The following is an 18,350-nucleotide window of genomic DNA, read 5'->3' as shown; positions in this document are numbered from 1 at the left end:
ACTTATTATGTCATGCTCAGCATCTCCCAGGTTCAAGATTTCTCATTTTTTGATCAGCTCTAATGTTTGAGTCTTTCAAAATACAAATGAAAAGTATTTAAGGCTCTTTTATGGTTTTATTCATGCCTGTATTTCTTTTTCCTCTGCTACTGTATGCATTTTCGATGTGTGAGGCATTGTCAGAGAACCAAAGATGAGGTTTTACTCACAAGTGTATTTGTGTGTGTGTATAAAACCATTAAGCACAGCTGAGGATGACTAAGGCAGGCTTCAGGAAGTGCTTACAGGACAAAGTGGTGAGGGAACCAAGGAACTGTGACTCAGACAAAGGTGGTGAACACAGAGGCCTTAAACAAGAGCAGGATATTCAACAATTGAGAGGGGGAAGAAGGAACAGACAGAAAAGGCATTTCAGAAAAGACAACAGTGTGAAAAAAGCAGAGACAGGAGTCTCAATGCTGGTGTGTACAAGCTCAGACCTGCACACAGGAGGCACAACAAAATGCTGGGGAAGTGAGTCCTGCCACGCCCCACTTATGCTCATTAAGAGAAAACCTTTCAGAAAGCTCTTGGTACTATTTTAAACATACGGGCTTTCAAAATACTTTCAAAATTAGCTGGAAATTGGTTTTAAAAACGGGAGGGGGGATAGGATTGGGAAAAGAAATACAACATAGACTAAAATGAGAAACTCAGCACTTTTACTTTGAAGCCCACATGTTCCTCATGAAGTGACGTCCTTGAACAGAGCAACGCTTTGTAAGTACACGTGCAGCTTATTCCAGTGCTGTGAGGGGAACAGGCTGCCACTGCCCTGGTAGCACTGGTCGTCACACACACCGCTCTGAACATGTTACCTGCACTAACTCACTTAATCCATACAGCACCCCTTTAAAGGAGGCACTGCTTTTGTCTCTACTTTGGGAGAGAAAACAAGGCTCAGCAAAGTCAAATGACCTGCCCCAGTGAAGCTGAGACCTGAAGCTGTGCGGTTTGGCTCCTAAGTCCTTGTGTTTGAGCCCTCGACTGTTCCTACTGAAGCAGGGCTTTCTCAGGAGAAGCCTGAGGGCTGAGGGCATGAGTTCCTCACAGGAGGAGGCAGGTTCCTTACGTTCTTGTTAGAAATATCTACCTAGGATCGAAATCACCCTGCTTTATTTTACACTTTGAATGAAACGATATCTTCCCCTACTTTCCTTTCATATGTATCCTTTATCTGAATTCCTTTCAATGAAGGCCTTAATTGACCCAAATCTGCTACTGATAAAGGTCCAGTACATTATTCCATTGAAATGGCCTTATTTGCACTTCAATTCAACTTACTTTTGTCCAAAAACAAGGCCATCTGCTTCTCTAGACCCTCAGGACCCCCTCTTGTGGATTCATCCTCATATTTTAAAGGGATTGGGGTGTTGGGGTCAGCGGCAGGGAGGTCACTTTCTTTTTTGATGCTGCTGTCCACAGACTTTAAACCCTTTAAAAAAAGGAGAAATGTTTACATGTCACTGAACATCAACTGGAAATGAAATATAATGCAGTATCTGGACAACCAGATACACTTAGGAGAATTTATATTTTGAAAACAGACTTTAGAAACTACATTTGGCCTGAAAGTTAGGAAATACTAATTTTCAATTCATGCTTTAAGGGGGAAAAATATCACAGTAGAATATCACTCAGAATCACATTCAGCTGACTCACTTGGCTGTACAGCAGAAACTAGCACAACGTTATACAGCACCTATACTCCCAATAAAAATTTATTTAAAAGGAAGATTAACATGTAGACACCAATAAACAAGTGAGAAGGCAATGGCAACCCACTCCAGTGTTCCTGCCTGGAAAATCCAGGGACGGCGGAGCCTGGTGGGCTGCCGTCTATGGGGTCACACGGAGTCGGACACGACTGAAGTGACTCAGCAGCAGCAGACAAGTGCCATTTGCGTATCAAGTAAAAGCTTTACTCAAACAGTGAAGTCTCAACTGAAACTTACCTCCAGAACATAGCTCAGCACAAGCCTACAGCGCTCTTCTGTGTCATGACAAACCGGAAACGCACAACTGGGCTTCAGAAACAAACATTAAAAATTATTAACATGCTGCCAATACAACAAATTCCATCTCCCAGGAATTACTAAAATTCTGCAAATCAATAAATTTTGAACTTTTCTGTGTATTCAGCTTAGTGAGGTATCCGTTTCAAGGTTAATGAACTGTTTCAATTACACACTAATCTTGTTTTAATTGCAGAGTAAATGGATATAAGCATCAACAAAAATCTTGTTTAAAAAGATCTTCCAGTATATGTTGCTTTAAGTACTTAAAATTAAAAAAATAATTCTATTACAACCAAAAAAGCAAGCAAGAAATGTTTTAAATAAATCTACACCTAATCCGATAGGTCAGCTCACCCCCAGCGAGCACTAGTACTTGCTAACACACAGTTCACAATATCAGCAGTTTAGCAATGTTAACCAGCACTGCCCGCGGTCTCATGTATAATGTATACACTTAATTAGGAGCAGAGCCAGTTAATAACCTCTGCCTACTGAGTGATACGATGCGTAAGTAGTTCTGTGAGGCATTCCACTTGGTGAATCTTACAGGCCGGAATTACCGCTCTCATTATACAGAGAAGTAAACACAGATGTTAGGTGCTGTGTTCAAGCCCGCAGCGAGCGAGTGCTGAGTCCAGGGCCCTGGAGCCACACTGTCTGTACTCCAGAAAGTACTGAGATACGGCAGAGCTAACACAAAAGACATGTTTATATGAATGCTGTTTCTGAATGCTTTTGATACTGATACAAAGTACTCTGCTAAAAAAAAAATCTGTAAACACACCACTCACCAAATGTAACTGCATTCTGTTGACGAAGCAGTTTCCCAAATAAGGTACCTTTTACAACCAATGATTTTGTTTACAGTAAGAAACATTTTTTTTTTACTGTACTGGGAGTTGCTCAAGCTGCCAAGTGCACTAAAATTTAGATGGAGAGTTAATGACTTTTTCCTGTGGTGATTTAGTCAAATATTTACTGAACACCAATTATGTGTTGTGGCCTTCCTAGGTGATACAATGGTGGTGAATCCGCCTGCCAATGCAGGAGATGCAGGTTTGATCCCTGGGTCAGGAAGATCCTCTGGAGGAGGAAATAGCAACCCACTCCAATATTCTTGCCTGAAAAATCCCATGGACAAAGGGGTCACAGTCCATGGGGTTGCAAAGAGTCAGACATGACTGAGCGACTGAGCACACGTGCACTTTATGGGATGTAGCCATGGAGATACAGGAGAGCCTATATTTCCAGGGAGCCCATACCTCCAGGGAGCCTATATTTCAGTGATGGGACACAGACACACGGGAATTTCAGGTACAGATTACCAGCCCCATGAAGGAGAAAAAAACAGAGCATGTTTTATCTAGAGCAGTCAGGGAAGGTCTCCTAGAGGAGGTGACATTTCAATCAACTTAGAAAAAGCCAGCCACAAAAAGGTCTGGGGAAAGGGTAAGTTCTGAGCACACGCAACAACAGATGCACAGGCCCTTAGGTGGGCATGACTCTGAACATGACAGACAGAGAAGAAGGCAGTGGGGCTAAGGTAAACGAGAGGAGAAACGAAGAAGAGGTCAGAAGGACAGGCAATGTTTTGGAATGACAGAGAGATCCTCTAAAAACCTATTTGAATATAAAATTTCCATCTGAAAGTTAACATCAGAGCTTAAAGTAAGAGATTATCTATAAATACGACTGGAAAGTAGTAATAATTTGGAAAAATGAAACACTGTCTAGAAAAAATGGATGGTATGACAGTCAACGCGATCAACACCAACAGAAACCTAACGGGCAGGAAGCTGTTAGGGTCCACTGGGCCGTGACCAGTCAGGGACATGCCCAACCCAGCTGACATGCCCACAGTCACTGAAAGGCACCATCCTATGGCACAGGGACAAGGTGCCAGGTTTCTCCACACATGGATCAACAAGCCGCCCATGTGCTCTGATTCTATGTTCACCAAGCCACAGATGCCGTCTCCCAGCAGCACAGCAACTGGGAAGGGGCACCCTGATGAGGAGAGGGGGCTGCACATTGGTCACTGCAAAGAAAAATCTCCCACATGAAAATTAACATACTGATGTGTCATTCACACATCTGCCCACCGTCAGTTTACATGTGGGTCAGTGACCCTGGGACAATTATAAAACTGATTTTCAGATTTCATAGAGCTAATGATTATTAGACCCTATATCATGAAGGATTAGTTGAAGTAACGCCATCTTTTGAGAGGCTAACTGTACTCAATTAGTTCCATTGATGAAATTTTAATGCAAATGTCAACATGCTTACCCTGATTTGATGAATGGATTTGTATTTTTCTGGAACGGACAGCTCTCCAACAGACTTAATTATAGCTACTGCTTTGTTATCGTCTGATGGGTCAGAGCTAGTGCTGTAGGACCCGTTTTCATCGCTGTCTGGCATCTCCTCCTCCTCTTCACTGTAACTTTCATCAGAATTCTCATTTAATGGAGAGTCTGAACTTTCTTCTTTTTTAGGTTCATCCAATTGAAAAAGTTCTGAAAGCATGTAATTGGCTGAAGCAATAATCTTGCAAAAAGAAAAAAATATATTAGTGACTCACCAAAATTGAGCATTTTAAAACGAAATGAACTTTACTACTGTACTAACAAACCTGAGGAGATCTGCAGACAGGCATACACACAGAAACATTCCTGATTCTAAGTACCAATGCTCTCAATGTACTGTAAAATCCTCATGCGTTGACATGTTTATTTCCTGAAACTATTCCCAGCCTTCTCTCTTAAGAAAAAATTGCAACTGTGTTTCACTGGAGACAAGTTTTCATATGTAAAGTGTCACAACTAAAATATTAGCAAGCCATCACTCTGTATCAACCAAGAAACTGGAATTTACCATACAATTTACAGTTCTAGGGGAAAAACCTCCATGAGCTCAATGAGCAAAAAGTCCAGAAATTTCTGGTTTCCCTTAAAATCAGCATTTATGTATCAGCATTATTCTGCTCTATTATTTAAGTAATTCTTTATCACAGACATGCAATAGCCTTAACACTATTTTCTAACTTACTAACCACCACCTTAATCTGCAATTAGATATTTAAGCCAAAAAGTGTTCTGCCACTTTTCTTTGAAACTAGTTTCTCTTGGTTTGGTCTCCTATCTCCCAATTGAAGATGGCTACAATTAAAATTAACTTGACTCTTTAAAAAAAAATCATAAATCATAATACTACGTATCTTTTCTGATTTAAACAGGATACAACAACTGGCCTTACACTGAGACATACAATTATCAAGTTCAGACCACTGAGGTTTGTAATAACGGTGATGTAAAACCATGGGGTGCAAGACTGAAGTTTTTTAAGAGAATGTGTCCACAGAATGTGGACCTTATTCATGTAAATGGGTCTTTCAAGACAGACTATAAAATAGTTTTCCACTTTCTAACAACCGAAAATACAAAGGAAAAATGGCACTACTTTGTTAAAATTATGTGAGTTCTAAATTTATAGAACAAAATCTGGAGAAATCAATTTTAATATATTTGATTCAATAAACACAAAATATTTCAATATGTAACGTGTACACATGTGCACACACACAGACTCTTCAAAATTCAGTGTGTGTTTTCCATTTAAAGCACATCTCAGTTCAGATTAGGCACAACATGTGGTAACTGGTTAGCAAACCAGATGAGGCAGTTACAGACTATGCATTAGGTGGCGTTAATGTCTGGGCAGCCATTCTCTATCAGAACGCCAGAATTTTTTTAAAGGGCGTATATTAATCTTACTTGAGGATGTCTGCTTTTGTCCAGCAATTTAACACAATTCAGAAGCAGGGTTCGAACTGTCCCGTAGTGTTTCTTATTTTGATTCTTCTTCATCATCATGTTGCAAGCAACCCTAAAAGGAGTTTATATCAACTTTACTGCCCATTCATCATTTTCTCCAGACTCAAGTCTAGGCATGCTCTTCTTTCCTTCCAGCAGAATAAGGGCATAAGAAACAACAAAACATTGCGTTTTACACCCCTGCTCTTTTCCCTTTCCCTATTTATTTTGCGACAGTATATAAATGTATATACATACACATTTTTTAAACTATGAAAATCTAAAACCTTGGCATAGATAGTGAGGCCATATACTTAAACCTTTTAAATAAGGCTACTTCTTCATCTTAACTTCTTAAAGCACTCACTTATATAAAAGAATAGCCACTGGCATTGTGAATGGATTTTGGTATTTGTCTTCAGTTTCTTCACAAAGAGTAGTGAGATCGTAGAGCTTCACTATATCACTGCCACTTGCTGGGAAGAAAACAAAACAAAAAACCAAATAATCCTCATTTTACGGTTGCCACTCAAATCAATGATTACTCATTGAAACATTAGCTTACCTTTAAATAGCCAATAGGTATGTCCTTCCTTGGTACAATTAGATTTTAAAAATGATAAAATATTTTGTGCAATGTCTTTTATGACTTTAGTAGAAAAATTAGAGTTTTCCAAATTGGGAATTTCTTCTGTCTTTATCATTTCATACTTCTATAAAACAGAGAAAAGACAGTTTGAGAAAACCTGCACAGCAACACTTCTCTTATTAAAAAGAGACCACATGTATAAATCCTGCAATTAGAGACCTTCGCAGCATGAGAGTTTAAGGCACTGGTTTTCAGTCTTTTTTCTGCTCTAATACTCTGAAGGAATCTGACCTGTCCTTGCCAGCAATGTGGTGGTTTACCACAGGAATAACTCTTAAGGGAGAGAACCACAGACTTAGGCACATCTCGTTTCTGTCCCAACCACAGAATAAGTTGCACTGTACACTTTCTTCCATTCTACCCTCATGGTTTTCAGCTGGGAAGGTGATAAATCAAGGTAGACTTCACCCAGTAAGCTTTCTCAAAATACGTTATTTTTGGCTTTTTCTTTTCCCAGACACCAGAGTCACCTGGGCAGGATCTCCAGTGCACACTGCTTTTCCTTTGAGCCCTGGACTATTCCTTTAAAGAAATGGAGCACAGGGGTGGGGAGGGGTGGGGTGTGTGTGGAGGAAAGGCTGTAAGGCTATCACCATCACAATCTCTAAAGTGCCTCCTCATTTTTTTTTCTAGCTTGTCTCCTGCTCGCACTTCCCTAAATGCCTCTGAGCATAAATACTCTATAAGACTAGAAACTGCAATTCAATTGGAAAACAGACCAGATCAAAACAGAAGCGACCACACCCTCAACTCTGGTCATCCAGACTTGCTGTCTACTTTATGCAATTACTGCAGGGCCCTCCCTCAACATTCCGCATCAAGTATTCATATCTGTACACCGAATAGCAGTACACGATACTGAACAAACACCTTCACTGTTCAGACACTTTGAAGTAATTACTATGGGTGCTTGCCTTAAAATTACAGTTCTCCGGCTAAAAATGTAGATTTTAGAATATTTATGACCTGCTCACAAATTACCTATAAGTTAAACTCCTGTAACATCTAGAATTCTGACAGCACCAACTCAAATGTAATAGCACTCTAATTTCAGTTTAGCCGTAGTTATCTTCCTTGCCAAAATACACCTTACTCAAGAGTGTTAAAAACTTTAGTGAGGTACTTTCTGCCCCAATCTGTAGTTGAGAGATTATTTCAAAAGTCACACTGTATCAGGCTTACCTGTACAATTCCATTTACATGAAAACACATGACAAGCTCTGGCACGTTGCATATCAGGTTGTCCAACCAATAGTCAATTCCAGTAAGCACGTTAATTGGTTTGTTGTTATCCCTAAAAACACATTTCTGGTGTTATTTGATTAATGAAAATGTTCCATTACAAATCATCTGAGACTTACTTCCCTCATTAGAATGTTTTAATCTGTTCTCCCTAGTTGGAGAATGCCATTTATGCTTCTCTTCTGATGAGACATGCATACGCAGCTCATGGGGTACGTTGTGCTTCACATCTTCCCATAAGCTTTGCTTGGACTCCTAATGGGTGTCCATAAGAGCTTTCAGGAGCAAAAGGAGGAATAACGACACAGATGACTGGGAGCCTACTGCACGGTCCTCATACAACCTGCAGTGAAGACTGACCAGCACACATCACACCACCCAAGTCAGAACTCATACAGGATGGACGATGTGAACACGTACAACTGGAACATTAAAAAATGCTTACAAGCAGTTAACAGGAAGCTGGTAAACCACCTTAACTGGTTAAATAAACTGTACTCTATTCTCACAAGTTGTAGATTCAGACCTAAGACTCAGTCAGTACAGCAGGTCTCTGACTCCACTACCAAGGACTAGAGTGAAAAGCCAGCCACAGGGTTTTCAGCACTTGCTGAAACACTCCTTCCGTACTGTGGCCATTTCAACTGGTGGAGGAAGGAGGGAAGTGGAAAAAAAAAAAAAAAAAAAAACCTAGAAAAAGGAAAGGATGCCAAAATAAGCAGGTGAAAGCAAATTGGAACACGATTCTAAAGGAACGTAAGTCTAGTTACCTGAGACGTAAGCTGACTGCTGGATATCGGCCGCCTCCAAAGATAGGCATGTTGGAGCCAACTAACATGTGTATGTCTTCAAACGTCCATAAAATATTCCGAACAAAATCATTTTTAAGACCCTTTGATTTGAAATAAAATAGAAAGATTATATAATAAACAGGGGATCTATAATCTCCCCCCATGAGCCACAAAAAGACTAGAAGAAGGAAAAGACAAAGAAAAGATAAATGAAGCCACAGAGCTAGAAGATCACAGAGATGCTTAGGAAGAGATTTTTAGGATCAAGTGGATTTTTTTTCCCCTATGAATTCCAATTTAAGACTAGCTCTTAGATGACGAAGTAGACTGGGGATGTGGTGTCTCGACTTGGACCCCACAGAGAGCATACCTGACTGTTCTCCCCGTCATTGAATAAAGGAGTCAGGTTTTGTTCTTTAGGCGCTGAGGCCACATGCCCCACTATGTATGAGGGTTCAAGAGGCTCACTTCCCTGTGAAAAGTGCAAGGACAGGAGTGATTCTGCTGTCGTAACTTCTTACAGATGGCCTACTGTTAAAGAGTATCACCCACACATCAAGGCATACAGCTCAAACCTGCTCTTGTAAATTACAGCTGATATGAATCATTACCTCTCCTCACGGGGTGCATACCTCAGTTCCTAATTGTCAGTCACTATAATAAGCTAAACACATTCAGATCTTACTCAAATCAAGACTAAAGATTTATTTTAAGCTTTCCAAGCTTTTTTTTCCTCTTTTTTGGGGTGCACTGAACAGGACTGCTCTTTCAAAGCCTATTCCATCGCTACTGGATTAAAAATTTCCTAAGAAACCTCAGCCATATTTTTGTGACACTGGTCATCAGAACAGTCCTCAGTTTCTAATGTGTTTTTCACAGAAGTCTAGTCTCTGGGGTACTTGGTGGAAAATTCCCAGAGTCAGATCTGAAAAACACTGTTTACAAGGATTTGCTTTTGGAGAGTAACAAAGCTTATTACCATAAAAGGCTCCTGAGAGGTCCTGCACTGGAATAACCTACATGACCTCTATATAATCCATTAGTCCCAAATTTATTTGCTCTTGTAACACTTTTTATTCTTATTACAGATTATTCTTATTATTCTTATAATTATCTGTGGAATATATTTTGGAAAACACATAGGAAGAGGAACCTTTGATGTAGTAAAGGCAGTCCACTGATTTTCCAACCATTAGGGCAGCTGCCATTAAAAACCATTAAGAAACACTAAACCAAGACGAGCAAGCATATGTGTGTGTACCTGTGAGCATATATGTGTGTTGCCTATTCCTATTTGTGTGCTAATAAGCTTAGCATCAGTTTTCAAAGAAAGTAGATATGAGGTAAGCAGTGGGAGATCCCCAGTGCTTTTGCATGTCTTCTTTGCAAAGGTCCTTAAAGAATTTCAAACATGTACAGTTTTATTTATTTATACAGACAAGTTATCGACCTGTGGATCAATTCCCAAAATTATATTTGCCACGCATTGCTTTAGTAGGATTTATAGGTTTCTAGGTTATAGTGTTCTTAATAAAAGTATGGCTCCAAGGCCAGACCAGAGAACTACTTAAACTCTATTATTGCTTAACATGGGCCTCAAACTTGCCGATTTAGTCTTGGGAGCAAGAATTCATGAATTGAAGTTTAGAGATTTATATATGTCACAGAAACCATTCTGTAAAAGAGTATTTGTAGGCAGGGTAGCTCTGCTTAGGGATATGCCATTGCCCAGACAACCTGACTTCTCATAGGGCAGTCTAAACGTGTGGAATATACAGACACAGTGGAGTACTGCTGTGAGAACAGGCCTCTGATCAGAAAGACCACGGTTTAAACCCTAGCTTGAACTTCACCAGCTGTGTGACCACAGACAAACATCTACTTTTTATGAGCTTTATTTACTTATTTGTAAAACGATACCATCAACATAATACATATGCAGCTAAAAGGATGAAAAATACACACCCCATACATGGCATAAAGTATGTGGCATAAGAAGCATTAAATAGATTCCAGGTCACTTCTTCCACAGGCAAATCTATAGATTCTCAAAAGCCTCCAAAGTTTTTCAAAGTAACCTTTAAAGGACAGAATGATAAGGCTGATACAGGGGAGATGGGCAGCAGGACTAGAATTTTCATTATGTGGTCTTTTTATAATGTGTGTGTTTTGAAGTTAAGGAATACTAAATAATTTTTTAAAAACTCCTTAAGTAAAGTATAATCACATATTTTGCTGTTGGCCAGTCGCTAAGTCATGTCTAACTCTTTGTGAGCCCATGGACTATAGCTCACCAGACTCCTCAGTCCTCCACTATCTCCCAGAGTTTGCTTAAATTCATGTCCATTGAGTCGGTGATGCTGTCTAACCATATAATCAAATACAGAAAAGTACATAAATTATACAGAATACAGTATAATGACTAATTAGAAAACAAATTATCCATGTAACCACCACCCAAGTCATGACATAGAACCCTGCCAGCACCCAGCACACATGTCCCTTCCAATTTCTATGTTAATAACTTCCCTACCTCCTGGGTTATCACTATGTGGACTTGGATGCTAATTACTCCCTTACGCTTCCTTACAGTGTTCCCAACTCTGGAAAAAAATTAAGTTCACTACACAGTTCAGTGAGGCATCTCTATCTGAAAACCTACTAAACCAAAATCAGGTTAAAGGTATTTTGTCTCCTATGACCTTATAATTTGCGAGGACAGAAACAATCTAATAATGAACTTTCAGTGTGTGAGAGCACACAGTCAGAGGAGAAATGCAATTTACCAAGTTACCTCAAGCTTGTCAATTTTCCTAAAAATAAACATGCACCATTTACATCTATGGAGTTACTTGACAGACACAATAAGGACAAAAACAAATGAATAGTAAGAAGAAACCAAAAATATAAGAGATAAAAGAGGTCACAGTCCATTCTCTCTTCTTTCTAAAAGCTTTATAACGTTAATGTAGGTTAAGTCTTAGCAACTCCACTGAGAAAATGTGCAGAGCTATTTCAGAACTAACAAATCCAACTGAAAGTTAAGGTAGAAGGCTAGTATTTAAATTACAAACAGGCCTGTGAGTCTCAATATCTGAAAGGCACTTAATATTTCCACAGTTTAAATACACTATATCTCCTTATGACTATGAGGAGATAAATCAGTATTGATAAACATATTAATAAGCTATTTTAAATGTGGTAAAACTTTAAAAAATATCTTTGAATTATTTCTTGAAAAAAATCTGATCTATCCATCCATAATAACCCTTGTAAATTCCATACTGAAAAACTAAAAAAAGGACTTTTTGTACCTGTGAAGACATAAATTGATAGAATATTTTTTACTACTATTTCTCTATTTTTTATTGATAGGATAATTGGCTTTGTCTCCTTAAATGATTTTGCTGAATTAGCATCTAAGCAATGTCTAACCTGACTGGAAGCACTGGGATCTTCAGAGACTGAAGAAGGCATTTCAAAGGGGGCAGGCCATGAAGCCCCATCTGAATCATTGGTCTGATCAGAGCTGGACGACTCCTGCTGTTCTGTGGCAGACGGGACAGGCTGAGCAGCTCCATCGCCATTGATACTGGCCAAATCAGAAGCAAAAAAAACCCACATTGTTACTTAAGCTACCTTTATGTAACAGCCCACCAGTTTTAAAAAACTAGATTCTATAACCAAGCATAAATCTCATTAAAAAAAGGAATACAGGCAAATGTCACAATAACAGTAGCCAAAAAATTACCTTTACTGGCTTCAAATTAAGTTTTATATCATAATCTCATTTTTTCTCTTCAAATGAAAATAAACAAATAGCTAAGTACCTGTAATACAAAAACTTCGAAAGAATAGCCTTCTGATACCAGTGTTCTTTGCTTTTTTTCTTCCTCTGCCATTTCTGATCAATAAGTCTTTGATAGAACTCTTTTAACCATGTCCAATCACCAGTCTGGTAACATAAGAAATTGATAATTAGTGCCTGGGATAAGTCCCACTATGCACAAAGCATTAAAATTATCTGTGTGTTTATAAGCTGCAAGGAAGCAGGGCTGTGATTCTTAAGACCTTGCCCAGTGGCTAACACATACAGACTGAACTGAACTGTGATCTTTACAAATAGAAAAACATTTACTATAAATGTCAGTTTAAATCACTGTAACTTCTTTTCCTTTATCAAAGCATTGCAAGAATATTCTTTAAGAGTCGCCTATGGGAGTGAGTGGCAAGACCATGAACTATTTGCAATCAAGAACTATTTGTAACAACAAGGTAAATACAGAAATGTAGAGTCAGCTTTCAGAAGCTGCAGCATTATTACATTTTACAAAATAATGGTGACTCCCCTCGTAGTTCAGTTAGTAAAGAATCCACCTGCGATGCAGGAGACCTGGGTTCAATTCCTGGGTGGGGAAGATCCCCTGGAGAAGGAAATGGCAACCCACTCCAGTATTCTTGCCTGGAGAATCCAAATGGACAGAGGAGCCTGGTGGGCTACAGTCCATGGGGTCCAAGAGTCAGACACGACTGAGCAACTAAACCACCACCACCAAAAAATGGTGCAAGACAACAGTCATTTACCACACACAATTTGAGAAGCTCTGCTTAAAGAGAACCAGTTAATTCTGACGTAACTATATATTCAGAGGAATAATTCGCTAAACATTTTTCACATTTCCTAGCAGCCATGTTTCATGACAATCTCTTTAATACAGACATGAAAGGATTTTTCAAAAATTTAACCAGTCCCTTAAACTTCGTATTTTTCATAACTTTCTTCACTTCACCCTTTTACTTATAAGAATTCTGGCTACTGGTATCAATAAAATAAGTTTCTCTACTGTTCTCTTTTCTACCTTTTTCTTTATTAAAGCTTTTTAATCTTCAGTTAAACTTTTCATTTCTTGGTTGAAGCACTCAACCACGTTTTCACTTTCTCCTTTCTTTGAAACAAAATCACATTTCTAGTGCCCATAAGTTGTTAAAACAGTGCTTTTCTTGTTATTTCTCAAGAATTACCTGAGATGATCTCATAAAGAGTTCCTGGATATCTAACTCGTCTAACAAGAGAGTCCTTCCTATGCGGTGCACAGCCATGCTCACGTGTGATTTGCTGTAGGGAATCTTCAGAAGCTTTTTTATGTTCTTAAAAAATACAAAAGGAAAAACAGTTTAGAAACACGTTTGCGGTATGATCTGGAATCTTTCAAATTTAACTTCACTCAGTTTTAAAGCATAATAAACCTTATTTCCTTAAGTTCATACAAACTGTACCTTAAGGAACTACCTACAAACCCATGGAAGACAGAGCTTAAAACCAGAATCACCCACACTTAACCAGTCTCCGTGTGTTAATGTCAATGACAAAGATTTACTTTTACATGATGGAATTTCATAAAGTATATACAGGTCACACTGTTGCAGTGACCCAAGCTTTTAGCATCTCAGAAAAAACTGGCCAACTAAGCATCAACAGATTTTACTACAAGTATCGTATCTAATTTTCAACCAGCAACATTACATAACCCAACACTGTAACTGCTATCATTAAAATACAGCCATCAATACCACTGCCAGTATTTTGCGAGTTGTTCCTCCTCTTTGAGGAGTGATGCAATGTTACTTTAATAAAAAAGGTGTTCAATAATCAGACAGTTGTAGCTTATTTCATCAATAATTTTTCCAGGCTGCAGAAAAGAGCAGGCTATAAATCCCCAGCACAAACATCCCAATTATAGTCACAAAGAGGATACTTACTTCAGAGTCAGAGACAACATCCACATCATTTCCCACTGAATCAATAAAGTCGTATGCCATCCCAAAACTAATGGAGAAAACAAAGGCCACAAAAATCACGTTCATGGTGGGGCAGGTGGTGTTGTAACAGAATATTATATTTCAGCACTTCTTGGATACACATTTTCCACACTTTGACATCTCTGAAAACAGTATGCCTATCACCATTACAGTTGGCTAGTTTTTCCTTCTTAGTGGTACATAAAATAATGGGGTCACTTAACAGATATAGAAAACAAGACTTGTGGTTGCCATGAAGGAGTGCAGTTGGGGAGGGACAGACTGAAGTTTAGGATTAACAGATACAAACTATTATATACAGGATGGATAAACAACAAGGTCCTACTGTATAGCACAAGGGACTATATTCAATACTCTATGATAAACCAGAATGGAAAAGAATATGAAAAAGAATATACATATATGTATATCTACATATAACTGAATCACTACTGTACACCAGAAACCAACACATTATAAGCCAACCGTATTTTTTAAAATTTTGTTAAAACAAATAAAAATAATGGGACAACTTAAAATCAATGGCACCTTAAATTTGATACAAGACAGAAATACAACAGTAATAGAAGCAATAATAGAAAATATTTAGAATAAAAACAATTACAATCATTTTTATTTTTGTAGTCATGAAATCTAAAAAAATATGCAATGGAAAACAGTCAGTTTGAGTTATTCTTTTTAGATGGGGAGACAAGAAAAACAACAGCAGAAACATTTATAAGGATTTTTGTCTCTGGGATCATGTTCCCAGTGATATACACTAGTACCGTTTTTAAAAAATGTATGAGAAAAAAATGCACACAACACCAATTCAACCAGAAGGAGAAAAAATAGCTCACTGAGCACCAAACGTGTGCCAGGTACCACGTGAGGCACATCTATAATCTGCAAGTGTGAAAAGCAGCTGCCGTCACCGTTTTTCAGTGAGGAGGTGGCAGAGTCAGAACACTCATTTAGGACTGCCTCACTTCAAAGTATGCTGATGATTTACCACATGGGCTAGGCAAGTTCTTAACCTTTCCAAGCCTCACTTTTCTGAAGGAAAGTTAACAGCACCAAATTCAAAAGGTTGTTGACAGAATGAAACAAGATAAGCACATAAAGTACTCAGCAGTGTCTGTACACTGTCAATATAATTATCAGCCAAATCACTTTATAACATTTAATTCTGCTTTATTAAGCCATTTTTCTAAAAGAAGACAGCGAACTATTTGCAATTTTTTTGCTAGTATAAATAATGCTACATACAAGCAACATTTTGCAAACATTAACTTTTACCTCCTGAGGCATCAGGATAATTTCCAAATCCCTGGCACGTAAGGTATTACTATATTTATGGCTCCTGCTGTATGTTATGTGGAAGTACTTTAGGTTCAATCACCGAGAGGGAGAAAGGGAAGCCCCCACATTAAAAGGTCAACAAGAATATGGACATCAGTACATTCTTCTCTGTAAGACCCAGGCCTCTTTCTCAACCTTAAATACCACCAGCAGAATTTCCAGCAACTGTCAAAGTCAAGGGTATATATCTAAACATGCTGTGTTTTTACATCACTGTTGTTTCAGACCAGACAATCGACCACCATTTAATGAAAAATTCCACAGAACAGGTTAGGCAGTTTTAAGGGTTTTCCCCCTGAGACTCAATATTCACATAATCAAAAGGTATGAAAACTGGCTAAAATGAAACTAGTTAATTGAATTTTAGTGGTCAAAATTCATCTTTGTTAATAACGATGCAGACTTGAAGGAAGCATATGCAATTGATATCTTCATATTTTAACAGAATCCTATCATTGTGAAAAAGCACAATGAAAGTCAAATATAATCTTTTTCTAAAGCGAAGTCTTGGCATGTTGATGAGCATTATAAATTACGCTGAAAAGCAAGTCTTAAGAGTTTTAAGGTGGAGGGTTGAGGAACAGGTAAAAATGTTATTAATTAATATCTACCTGGAAAATGGCTTGCTTTTCCTACTATTGCCAAGAATGGTAGTTCCTGCCGGTCCTAGCTTGGCACTCTCTCGTAACCAGTTGGCAGGTGGGAGTTTTAAGTCTGTTTTCTCTTCGAGGCGTGCAAATGCCGTCCGAGGAGGGGCAGAAGAGTATTTCACCACAGCTCGGCTCTTCACTTCATTGCCTCCGAGAAATAAAGCTGATCCCTGATTAACATGTTAAATGAAACTTTAATGTACATTACTAGGAATTAAAAAAAAAAAATCCCATCTTAATAATAATAATTGAAAAACCCTACCACATCAGGCCTACAAGAATATGCTACATGTTACTAGCAGCAGTTGATAAATGGGAGCATAAATTTGTACAATTTACTTAGCTCTTTTTCACATAAATTCAAAGAGAAAAGATGAGTCAAGGAGTATTATGGTTATGGTTATTAGCTAGGAAACAGGCCATTCAAACTGTCTTTTAAAACATTCATAAGGGCAGAAGCAGAAACCAGGGAGTAAACAGTACCACAGTAACTAAACGCAAAGTGTAATAAAACCTCTGTTCAATATTAAACATGTATTTTAATTTCAATAGCATGCATCATTTAGGAAGTGGTTTGTGGTAATACCTGGGCCTTCTTCGTTTATAAGTGTTTAGTAATTCATTGGTCAGTCTACTACACAAATACTCTGAATGTCTAACTTCACATCAAGGCAAGTCACTGGGGGATCTGCAGATTTCACCTGCATACCTCCAAGAAGGCTCAGGGTCTGAGTTAACTCTTCCAACCTTCTCTCACACAGTCCCTTTTCAGCCAGGCAAACAGTTTGCGCCCTTCAAATACTAGCTCAGTCCCATCTCAGTGAGCACACTCTCTGTCCTCCTCCAGCTCTGCAAGGCTGGGTCAGTTTTGGAGCCACTCGTGGTGTTGAAGAAGACTCTCAAGAGTCCCTTGGGACTGCAAGGAGATCCAACCAGTCCATCCCAAAGGAAATCAGTTCTGAATATTCATTGGAAGGACTGATGCTGAAGCTGAAACTCCAATACTCTGGCCATCTGATGAGAAGAACTGACTCACTAGAAAAGACCCTGATGCTGGGAAAGACTGAAGGTGGGAGGAGAAGGGGACGACTGAGGATGAGGTGGTTGGATGACATCACCAACTCCATGGACGTGAGTCTGAGCAAACTCCGGGAGGTGGTGATGGACAGGAAGGCCTGGCGTGCTGCAGTCCATGGGGTCGCAAAGAGTCGGACACGACTGAGCGGCTGAACTGAACTGATTCCTACCTGCGCTCCTCGAGAGAAGGGATCGTGTCAAACTCACCTGTGGGCTGGCATGGACTGGGAAGCCAGGGTCGCTTTTGACACGCATGACTTGCATGGTAAATATATGAGTCGACAGGCACACGGACTTTGTTTCCTCAGGAGGCCCGTAGGGAAGACTTACATGGTAAATACCTGAGTACCTGTCCAGAGGCACACGGACTTTGCTTCCTCAAGGGGCTCGTCGGAATGACTTGCATGGTGAATACCTGAGTACCTGTCCACAGGCACACGGACTTTCTTTCCTCAGGGGGCCCGTCGGGGAGGCGTGGAGAAGGCTCCACCAGCCGCCGGGCACCATGACATCCCTCCCGGGCCGAGCCGACCCACAGCCACCCGCGGGAGCCCTGCAGGTCCCGCCCCCACGGAGGACTCACCTGTGCAGAAGGTTCCTCAGACTCCCCTTGCGACAGGAGGCTGAGCCCTCCCCGAGCAGCGGCCCCGGCCGGCGGAGCCTCGGCCCCGGCCTCCTTAGAGTCCGCCATCACCTCGTGCCGGGGAGGCCAGGCGAAGCTCGACCCGAGGAGCCGAGACGGATACCTGGGGCCCAGCGGCGCCGCCGCAAACAGCGGAGCAAGCGCTAGCGAGGCCCCGCACTTCCGGCCTCTGACAGGAAGAACGAGAGCGGACGCGTTCAAATCTCGCGAGCTTTGTGCCAGAGGCCCGGCCCCGCCTCCCCCGGTGGCAGCCACCTTCGCGGAG

General features: G+C 39.9%; 1 protein-coding gene across 3 annotated transcripts in view; it reads right to left on the bottom strand.

Moving 5' to 3' along the window:
- EDRF1 (erythroid differentiation regulatory factor 1) overlaps positions 1-18,272 on the bottom strand; it is a 33,778-nt gene extending 15,506 nt beyond the window's left edge. For 2 of the 3 annotated variants that reach the window (XM_055559805.1, XM_055559806.1), the window contains exons 1-15: positions 18,026-18,272; positions 16,327-16,535; positions 14,315-14,381; positions 13,577-13,702; positions 12,385-12,509; positions 11,990-12,146; positions 8,925-9,026; positions 8,534-8,655; positions 7,704-7,815; positions 6,438-6,585; positions 6,240-6,348; positions 5,834-5,945; positions 4,347-4,607; positions 1,995-2,066; positions 1,324-1,474 (exon numbers count right to left, since the gene is read on the bottom strand). In XM_055559805.1, the coding sequence (XP_055415780.1) occupies positions 1,324-1,474; positions 1,995-2,066; positions 4,347-4,607; positions 5,834-5,945; positions 6,240-6,348; positions 6,438-6,585; positions 7,704-7,815; positions 8,534-8,655; positions 8,925-9,026; positions 11,990-12,146; positions 12,385-12,509; positions 13,577-13,702; positions 14,315-14,381; positions 16,327-16,535; positions 18,026-18,133 (1,981 nt within the window). In that variant the 5' untranslated portion in view covers positions 18,134-18,272. The remainder of the gene's footprint in view (positions 1-1,323; positions 1,475-1,994; positions 2,067-4,346; positions 4,608-5,833; positions 5,946-6,239; positions 6,349-6,437; positions 6,586-7,703; positions 7,816-8,533; positions 8,656-8,924; positions 9,027-11,989; positions 12,147-12,384; positions 12,510-13,576; positions 13,703-14,314; positions 14,382-16,326; positions 16,536-18,025) is intronic. The other variant, XM_055559808.1, reaches the window with a different exon arrangement.
- Between the last annotated feature and the right edge of the window lie 78 nt (positions 18,273-18,350).

Source organism: Bubalus kerabau, chromosome 22, assembly GCF_029407905.1.
Source record: "Bubalus kerabau isolate K-KA32 ecotype Philippines breed swamp buffalo chromosome 22, PCC_UOA_SB_1v2, whole genome shotgun sequence".
NCBI lineage: Eukaryota > Metazoa > Chordata > Mammalia > Artiodactyla > Bovidae > Bubalus > Bubalus kerabau.
This window is presented reverse-complemented; position numbering and strand designations above follow the sequence as displayed.